Source organism: Oncorhynchus gorbuscha, linkage group LG15 (assembly GCF_021184085.1).
Source record: "Oncorhynchus gorbuscha isolate QuinsamMale2020 ecotype Even-year linkage group LG15, OgorEven_v1.0, whole genome shotgun sequence".
Classification (NCBI taxonomy): Eukaryota; Metazoa; Chordata; class Actinopteri; order Salmoniformes; family Salmonidae; genus Oncorhynchus; species Oncorhynchus gorbuscha.
Window position 1 is genome coordinate 44865703 of NC_060187.1, and position 9820 is coordinate 44875522.

Genomic DNA, 9820 nt, shown 5'->3' on the forward strand with positions numbered 1-9820 from the left:
CAGGCCCAGATAGGGGTCCAGGTTGACTTTTTGGCAGTAGTGCTGCGCATACCAGAAGATTGCACTCCATTTTCCAAGAATACAAAACATAATTACAGGACAGCTTAATTTTTTACCAAGATAATCTGACTCAGTTCCTCTACCTCTTCAATCATGGTAATAACATTTTGATGCCATAGCCAGCTAGTGTTGTGATTTTAGCTAAAGGACGAGGGATTTAAGGGAAGCAAAGTAACAGATTGCCCATTAAAAAGCATTCATACCCCTTCCCTTTCACATTACAGCCTTGTTCTTAATCTACCCCTCAATTGAGCTACGGTGCATCCTGTTTCTACATGATTAAGAAAGGCACACCTGTCTACATAAAGTCCTATAGTTCACAGTGCATGTCAGAACAAAAACTTTTCAAATGATGCAAACTTATTTGCTGAATGTTAAATACAATGTCTTTAATGTATGGCTCAAATTGTCATGCTGATCAGAGATATTTATATGCTTTAGAATGACAGTTCTGGTGGGAAATACTGGATTATACCCGGGATGGAACGTTTAAATACATAACCCTGATGTCGATCCAGGCCTACTGGTGTGTTGGTATTGGTCAGCGGCTAGGCGTGTCAAGTCAACAGAAGTTAGCAGGCCTATATGAGGCCTCAGGATCTCCGTTTGGAGATCCTGAGAGTCATTCTTGAGGCCGTATGTGTGCATTAGGAGGTGTACGTTGAGCTGTCGGTCATTCGGAGGTCCTGCAGTGCGTCGGGGGTGGCAGCTGACAAACGCAACATGTCTACCTCCAGCGGGTGCAGGTGACCCGTCACGATCATGGAATGCAGCGGGCCGCCCAGGTCACATGACGCCAGTTGGCGGAGTGTCCCCGCGCGGATGACCTGGTCCTCTGCTCCCACCCTGGCCAGACCAACACATATGGTCTCCTCGCTGATGGCTAGATGGAGAGCGAGGCAATTAGTGTTTTTTCTTTCACATTGTCACATTCAATTCAACATGATAGCAACTCACCCAGGTCATCTCCCCGCTCCCTCCTGTTTTGTACTATCTCCAGGAGCTGCTCAGCCGCCTGGCTCACGGTCATAAACCTGGGCGGTTCATAAATCTTACGGCCCCTTTACAAGAAAAAGAAACGAGGACGTTACTTATGGAGTAATGCAATGCCAATGGGTTCATACTGCCCAGACCTATAAGTGCTGTGGAGGTGACTTCTTCAGAATATAAAAGCTGAATCTAATAACCAGGTGTAGACAAAGCAAGCCCCTTTGTTACCAGTAGAGCCATTCAAAGGAAGGAGAAAAGGACATGCCATTATGCTAAGCATTCAGTACTGTGCTGAGTAGCTCAGATGGGGCTATTCTCAGCTCTTTCAGCACTTTGAAATCAAGCAGGTTTTATTCTGGCAATGTTTCACTGTGGCTGTTCTGGTGCTAGATCAGAACTAAAATAACGTCTCGTGTAAATCTCCTACGGTCATAAAATGCTTACAAAGCAAGCCAGAGATCTATTTGATAACTATGTTACTGGAAAGAAAACCTTCACAAATGTGTCTAAATTCCTCGGCCGGGGGGGGGGGGGGGGGGGGTATTTTTCCCTTCGGCTAATACTGTATGGCATGAATCTCTCACTGCGCAAACATTTTAATATTGACCAAAATCATAGGGCATGTGTTTATTCCATTTCCTAGTAATAATATATATGCACCAGTAAACCTTGGAGAATTAAGACTCTTTTCTGTCTTAAATGAAAACCATACTTTTCCCCTGGACATAACCCTTACATGGCAGATTACTGAAGTCCATTTCAGTTTTTATAGATTCACATATAAAACTACTTCCACGCAGGCTCCTGTTGGGAAAATAATTGCAGGACACCGCAAAGTGAACGAGGAGTTGACAACCTTCCTGCAAACCAATACATGATACAGTAACGCATTAGTGTGGAATGAGATGAACTGGCATCCAAAACAGACATGTCTGTTGATTCTCAAGTGTGAGACAAACGCAACGTATTTGGGACTGGTTGTATGTCATCTTTTCTGAAAACACATGCAGGAGATTAACATACTAACTGTATTTCCTGAACCTGGCCCAATGAGACAACACTTGACAACAGATTGTGTGTCCAAGTCAAACAAACCACTGTATTTGTTTTTTTTGACTCACTGGCCTGGCCCGTCTCCAGCTGCCAGTGTAAATGTATGTTAAGTGAACGTCTGCAATAAACCTCATCTCTGCTCCGTTTCAGAGTCCTGCTGGATAGAAACACCACTGACCAGATATAAATCAGACGGCCCCCTCCCAGACAGTCCAGCGCACGAGGGGGAAAGGAGAGACTTACCTCATGAGGTTCTCCATGGACTGCTCTTTGACTTTGATATCTGAGGACAAAAAAAGGAGGGCTGTGGAGGTAATGAACCATTTCACAGACGTGGACAATTCCTTTTCCCCTCAAACTGGCCATGAACAACACATCTTGACAAATTACCCAAGGCCAGCTTGAGGAACTAAATATCCCTTTAAGTCTTCCATGGTCACCTTTAAGCCATTCCATTTTCAGGAAAATGTTACGCTCCGCTAGAATAATAATCATAAATAATTTTGTTGAATAATATGAAGTCAATAATCCTTACACAAAGACCATCAAAATCTTACCCAAACATTTTTTAATTAAAAATAATATATATAAATCAGTATTAATCAAACAGGAACAATGGTCCTGCTAGTTTAATTACAGTGATGAGGTTTCCCTCATGTAGATGTATGGCATACATGTTGTCCGGGGAAGTCATGATAGATGACCCAATCAGAGTCGTGCGTGCGTCTGCTTTTGTTGTCTGCGCTCGTTCTTCATTCATCCTTTTAGAATCGTGCCCTTTGCTTCACGGGTGTGGAGGTGCCTTGGCTAATGCCAGGCTTTCCGATCCACTATTGAATAATGGGGGTTCATATCGGTGGGGTTCATATCGGTGAGCTCACAAGCGCACACACCCTTCTGCAGCTGGGGCCGCACCTGGGGACATATAGGGAACTTGGCCCAGAGACAATAAGGGTGTGACCCAAAACCGTCTCCGCTTCAACCAGCATCCATTACCTCGAATTATAGGGCTCTCCCATGTGAGGTTCATAGGGAGGGGGCAACCCTCTGCGTCCAAACAAAAATCTCTTGCTCAAATAAACATAAATTATGAGCGTTCGGGCCATCTGCCTCTGCAGTCACAGCCGCCTTCCCATTACAGAAACCTACTCCCCAGTCTACTACTGTGACTGTGATTGAGGACTGTTTAATATGCACCCAGGGGATGACGCACCCAGGGGATGACACACACACAGGAGGGAACAGGTCTTGGAGTAGAAACAGTCATAATGAGGGCTTTGTTCGGTCCCAGCCTCCCAGAGATGAAAGTGTGTAGAACTGACTGACTGACTGGCGCGCACCACACACACACACACACACACACACACACACACACACACACACACACACACACACACACACACACACACACACACACACACACACACACACACACACACACACACACACTATATCCTCGCTCCTTTCCTCCACCTGGAAGGCAGACCAGCACCTTGACTGGAAGTAGGTCTGGAAGAATATGAGCTCTGAGGGACTGCCTGGAGAATCACTCAGACACACGTGTGCACGGATGTGACGTCCCATGTTTCCTCACCATGTGCTCGGGTGTGACCAGACCCAATGTTACTACGTAGCGTGAGAGGCCCATAATGGTTACGGGCATACTGTATGTATGCTATTCTGTAGGGATGATACCAGTATCGCGACACTCGTTAGTATAGTGGCAAAGGAAACAAAGCGGATTTAACCTCTTGATGAAAACGGCCCTAATGTTGGGAACAAACATCATTATGTTGTCATCCAGAGTCACATTTATGTATTTTACAAGCTACAGCACACTATTTTACAAACAGCTGGTTTTAAATGACCAAATAGTTTTTACAGCTTTGTGTTTTAATTTTTGCCATGGGGAATTTTTTTTTGCAATACGGGTATCGTCTCAGCCCTACTATTCTGTACAGATTTTCCACTTCGTATTTTTTTCACGGTCCATATTAGGACAGTCACTTGACTCCTAATATGGACACCGCGTCACTGGATGTTTATACTGATTTGGTTGATTACTAAAAGAGATGAAACTGTAGGACTCACCAAGCAAACATAGTGTGTGCATCCCCAGGTCCTTGTTCTTCTTGATTTTATCGTAGAAGCTTTCCGGTCTCCACGTATCTGTCCAGAACACAATGGACACCGTCTCTCCAAAGTTGTACAGCTGTCCAAAGGTAATGTACACAATGTGATTTAAGACTTGTCTTCTACTCAGGGTTAGACTTGTCTTCTACTCAGGGTTCATTGAAAGTATCTTAGGACAGCAGCATTGGGTGTGAATGGTCAGTTTCTCAAATAAAGAGTTTGTGGTTCTGGTTCACTTGTCTGACAGCTCCTGTGAGCTTATCGATTTATATTTGTGTGTGTGTGTGTGTGTGTGTGTGTGTGTGTGTGTGTGTGTGTGTGTGTGTGTGTGTGTGTGTGTGTGTGTGTGTGTGTGTGTGTGTGTGTGTGTGTGTGTGTGTGTGTGTGTGTGTGTGTGTGTAGAGCAAAATGATGTCTCGTGAGCAGGCCATGATTGCTGCAGCAGACTGGATTGCACTAGGTGTCCCAAGGTGCTTCCTGTTATTCAGTGTGTGAAAAATCACATGGCACTCTGAGCCGCGGCATGCTTGATACAGCACGGCGACCCAAAACATGCATTGGGACCCTACCTAACTCCACCCTTCCCCCAATACACTAACAAGAGCACTGCAGTGCAAGACCAATACACCGTTGACTTGAGCTAGACAAAACACTTGATACGGCTGGTCTGAATGTATTTTCTAAAACATTTCTTACCATTTAAAATTCTGAGTTAGAGAGCGATTGTAATACCTCATTTTAGCCATCTATTTTTACATCTCATTTGAAACCAACGTCAAATTGATATGCTGATGTTTGGCAAAACATGCTAATTCAACACCCACATATTCCCAGTCATCTGAACTCAAGTTGGTCATTTTATTTAAAAAGAAATTGGTAGGGTAATAGGGAAGACAATTCAAATGCACAACCAATTGAAAGGTAAATTATACAGGCACATATAGTATAGAATATATGGGGAAGCACACTAGGTTGACAGGCAGGGAGCACACACAACCTTGATCCCTGTGATGGGCACGTCCTTCATTAGAATAGCAAAGCCTCCTTCTCTCCTGTCATTGCTCACTGGCAGTGGCTTTGAGTTGCCAGATCACTTCCAACTAGTGCGTCTGATGCACGCCCAAAGGAGCGTCACTACCCACTAATGACAACCCTGATGCGCTAACACTGACGTTAGCAACACTAATCCCCCCCACCACCACATCAGAGGCAGGGTGGGACAGCTGGATGCCCCCATGCTCACAATGCTCCCCCTTACAGGTCAATGCAAGGCCACATTATGGATGTCCTGGGCTGAGCTGTGTATTAAGAGACATTGGTGCTGCTCTGCCATTTCAGTCCATAGACTCCGCATGGATTTTCTTTCCGAATGGCAATTATGCTCTTTGATTGCCTTCATAGGACGTTGCTACAGAATGGTTAAGATGATGGGGCAATTGAAGACCAGATGTTATAAGCTCTTTTTTTTTAAATAGCAAAGTAGACAACGTTTCTGCTAATCTGTGTGTTTCAGTTTCCAATAGGACTTCAAGTGGTCGTACCTGGAGGCCGCAGCATCCAACTGCGTTCATGATAGAGGCGTTATGGATGACCCTGTATTGTATCCCAGCATTCACTGCTCTCAGGACCAAGTCACTGTGGGTGGTGGCGCTATAAGGAAAAGATACATCAAGTGTTAAGAACATGGCATGATGCTGCCTTTAGAAACCTGACAACAAAGTCCAAGCTTTGACCAAAAATGTCACATTGCTGCTCCATTTCCATTCCAAACCAACTGGCAATTTGCTACAGTAAGGATGGTTATGGTCAGTGAGACTCATTATTCGACTGCCTGATTTATTTATTTCAAAGGCCACACTTGGCCCCAAACCGAATCCTTGGTTTTAGATGTCATTAACTTTATTAAATCCCAACATTTCTTGGAGCAAATCGTGACCGTGATGGAGAGTGGAGAATTTGACTGAACCTCCCCTCCTCCTGGTCAGTGGTTTTGGATGGAAAAAGAGCAGAGCCAAACATTCTTCACCATTTAAAAAAATAAATCTTTATTTAACTAGGCAAGTCAGTTAAGAACTATTTTTTATTTTCAATGATGGCCTAGAAACAGTCGGTTTAACTGCCTTGTTCAGGGGCAGAATGACAGATTTTTACCTTGTCAGCTTGGGGATTTGATCTTAGAACCTTTCGGTTACTAATCCAACGCTCTAACCACTAGGCTACATGCCACCCCCATGCCGTTAAGCACTATTAGTAGCGCTAGCAAATGGGAGTGCAGTACAATGAATGAGTGGCTCTTTCCAGAGACGTTGCAGTGTTCACACAGCAGTTCGGTCCAACTACTCCCTCCTCAGAACATTTCCCCACCGGCTCAGAGAGCAAATAGCTGCAAAAACACTTTTCTTAATCGTGTGGTGCTCCATTGAACATCGATGTCATACCAAACCATTTTGTGAGATAGTATTTTTGTAGCAATTAGTTCCGTTCCCATTTGTATGGGAAGCAAATGGAAACTGCAGATGATAGTCATTGCGGACTGAAGCATACCAAGGTCATGATACTTTCAATATTTTTGCGGCAAGGGATGTTGTTCAAATGATGACAAGCATCAACTTCCATCAGGCTTTCAAATGGCAAAGCAACATTCTCCACTGAAGGTTCAGGGTTCTCTTTAGTTATTGATTTAATAAAATCATGTTTTGTAAATGTCAAAAAAAATGTAGCCTATCCATTTGTTTACAACTCAAATAGCGAAATGATGGAGTGAGTGAGTGGTATGGTGAGCGTTGTTTACAATGGTACTCCCTTATCAGATAGGGCTGTGTCTTATTGATTTACTCATTCCTACTTGTGTGCCTCCCTCAGAGAAAAACTGAATGCAGCGCTGTCATTTCAACCAGATATCAACCTGTCTGTAATGACGTTATTCCAACCTGTCTGTAATGACGTTATTTCAACCTGTTTGTAATGACGTTATTTCAACCTGTTTGTAATGACGTTATTTCAACCTGTTTGTAATGACGTTTTATCAACCTGTCTGTGATGACGTTATTTCAACCTGTCTATAATGACATTATTTCAACCTTTTTGTGATGACGTTATTTTCAATCCTGTCTGTAATGATCTTATTTCAACCGGTTTGTAATGACTTTTTATCAACCTGTCTGTAATGACGTTATTTCAACCAGTTTGTAATGACGTTATTTTCAACCTGTCTGTAATGACGTTATTTCAACCAGTTTGTAATGACGTTATTTCAACCTGTCTATAATGACGTTATATCAACCGGTTTGTAATGACGTTTTATCAACCGGTTTGTAATGACGTTATTTTCAATCCTGTTTGTAATTGTTGTTGTATACACTCCCTCAAAATGTGTTGGGACTTTCATTATTACTAAGGTGCGTGTACAGTATGTCTGATATAACACCTCACTCGTTATATCACACTGTACATACAGAGCAATGCAAACAGGGGAAGTGATATGACGTGTGTGCGTCAGTGGAGGTAATCCTGAACTTAACAGATGGAGATCTCTCCTTAGCGTGTCTGATCAATCACACACACCTGTCATAATGCAAATAAATATATAGCTCATTCCAGCTGTCATAAGCATTCATAAAATAAAGGGTCACGTGTCATGTGTTAGGGACACTTTACGATGCCGCTTATGACATTGTTATGACGCGTCATGAACGACACTTCGTGTGAAGTGTTACCGATTTGTATCGCCTACTGCCTGGGAGACGGAGGGGCTCGTGTAACATTCCTAGGCGCCTTACGACCTCCCAGAAGTCCTTCAATCCTATTGGAGCAGTGGTTAGCAAGTTCATCTACGGCCAAGGCCTGCACTTCTATTGTTCACGGCAACATCTTTTGAAACTAGCCTGCCAGTAAGAGTCATAACGTAATGAATTACTTTTCAAGCATGAAAAACAAGTACAGTAATCAATTACCCAAATGGATCTCCCACCACAAGAAATGCCACATCACTGACGTCAGCCCCTTTCAGGATCTCATCAGCCTCCTGTTCCACCATGTCTCTGTCGGCCAGTATCAGCTCCCGTCCATAGTACTCCTCCTAAGGTCATAGATCACACTTATTCACAACACATACTGCCGTTTGAACTTGCTTTAAAAACGGTGGATGGACTTTATCTGGTGGCAACAATAAAACTTTGATCTCCATCCTGCCAGCTTGAGCTCTGTTTAATGAACGTGCACTGTCTATAAACTTGAGAACATGTGACTTTGACTCAATTTTAAGAAAACACCATGAGTAGGAAGTGTCAACGCCACACAGTCTATACGATTTCCAGCCACTCATTGGTCATTTCAACTAATGCAACTTTAATTTCATGGAAAAGTCTATAATATATTTAACTAGAAGCAAAGACAACACGCACTTCAAGAGGTATTGTACCCTGATGCAGTTTTATCACATGCTCTGTCTGGACTGCATCAGTGCCGACTTCGAAATGGGAGGGATTGTTGTAGCACAGACATGCACAATTTCACCGCATGCATGCCATAGTGCTACATAATATTCAACCTACCAATGCATCTTTCCCAACTGTCAATATGGACGTGTAGGCTTCCAAGTAGACACGACTGCATTGCTTTACAATTTCTAACCCCTTTACGGTGATGTCCTTTGCATCTCCCAACCCCAGCCCAATAAAGTACAGCATCGCAACGTAGAAATACCACACTTTTTATGAGTCAGCTATATTGGTGGCTAACACCACACGTCATCACAACTGTCTTAATAGCAGGCTAAGGCTAGCTAATTGCTAAACCTAGCAGAAAACAGACCGCTGCCGTTTTAAAATGTTCCGTTATAGTTATGACATAACATATCTAAGCTGGTACCTAGAATACGCTTGCATTTATTATCAGATTCCCTCGTGAATATACGCCGCTACTACAGTATTGAATTTGAATCCACTTGTCACTAAACGCACGTGTAAACACTATACGATTTCACATACGTCTTGACGCAAAATACTCTTGATTTTACGACACAGTTGCATGTCTTCCTGCAATGTGGGTCCGTTCCAGCCCGGTATTAGAACAGTGGGAGTGCATTCATCGGTGAAGCATCAAGTAGGCTACTTTCGGATTATTTATAAAGTTGGACTTTTTTTCAATTTCCTTGTGACTTTAACGTTTTTACAAAGTTAAATGTGAAAAAATGTATAAAATCATAATGTGATTGCATAGTTAAGTGCATGTTCCCGAGTGGCGCAGCGTTCTAATGCACTGCCTCTAAGTGCTAGAGGCGTCACTACAGACCCTGGCTGTATCACAACGTCCGTGATCGGGAGTCCCGTAGGGCGGCGCACAATTGTCCCAGCGTCGCCCGGGTTAGGGGGGGGGGGTTTGACCGGGGCAGGCCTCATTGTAAAATAAGAATTTGTTCTTAACTGACTTGTCTAGTTAAATAAAGGTTAAATAAAGACACATTTAAAAAAAATGAAGCATGAAGATCATACTCACAATGCAGAGGGCATGCCATCACAGTTCACCAACACACATGTTCACTTTCTAATGTCACTCTTTCTAAGCATTTATTAGACTCCCTATC

General features: G+C 43.2%; 1 protein-coding gene across 1 annotated transcript; it reads right to left on the reverse strand.

The window, feature by feature from the left end:
* Positions 1–434: 434 nt before the first annotated feature.
* Positions 435–9249, reverse strand: LOC123997364 (diphthine methyl ester synthase-like). Its single transcript, XM_046301508.1, has 7 exons — positions 8790–9249; positions 8190–8314; positions 5778–5886; positions 4195–4315; positions 2347–2386; positions 1018–1121; positions 435–943 (listed from the first exon to the last, which is right to left on the reverse strand). Exons 1-7 carry the CDS (start codon positions 8922–8924, stop codon positions 708–710), a joined length of 870 nt encoding a protein of 289 aa, XP_046157464.1. The 5' UTR covers positions 8925–9249; the 3' UTR covers positions 435–707.
* Between the last annotated feature and the right edge of the window lie 571 nt (positions 9250–9820).

Coding starts and splice junctions, on each gene's coding strand:
- LOC123997364 (XM_046301508.1), bottom strand. CDS start 8,924: ATGCTGTACTTTATTGGGCTGGGGTTGGGAGATGCAAAGGACATCACC. Junction 2,387..4,194: donor GCACACACTATGTTTGCTTG/GTGAGTCCTACA, acceptor TTTTGTCCTCAG/ATATCAAAGTCAAAGAGCAG. Junction 944..1,017: donor GGAGCGGGGAGATGACCTGG/GTGAGTTGCTAT, acceptor CTCTCCATCTAG/CCATCAGCGAGGAGACCATA.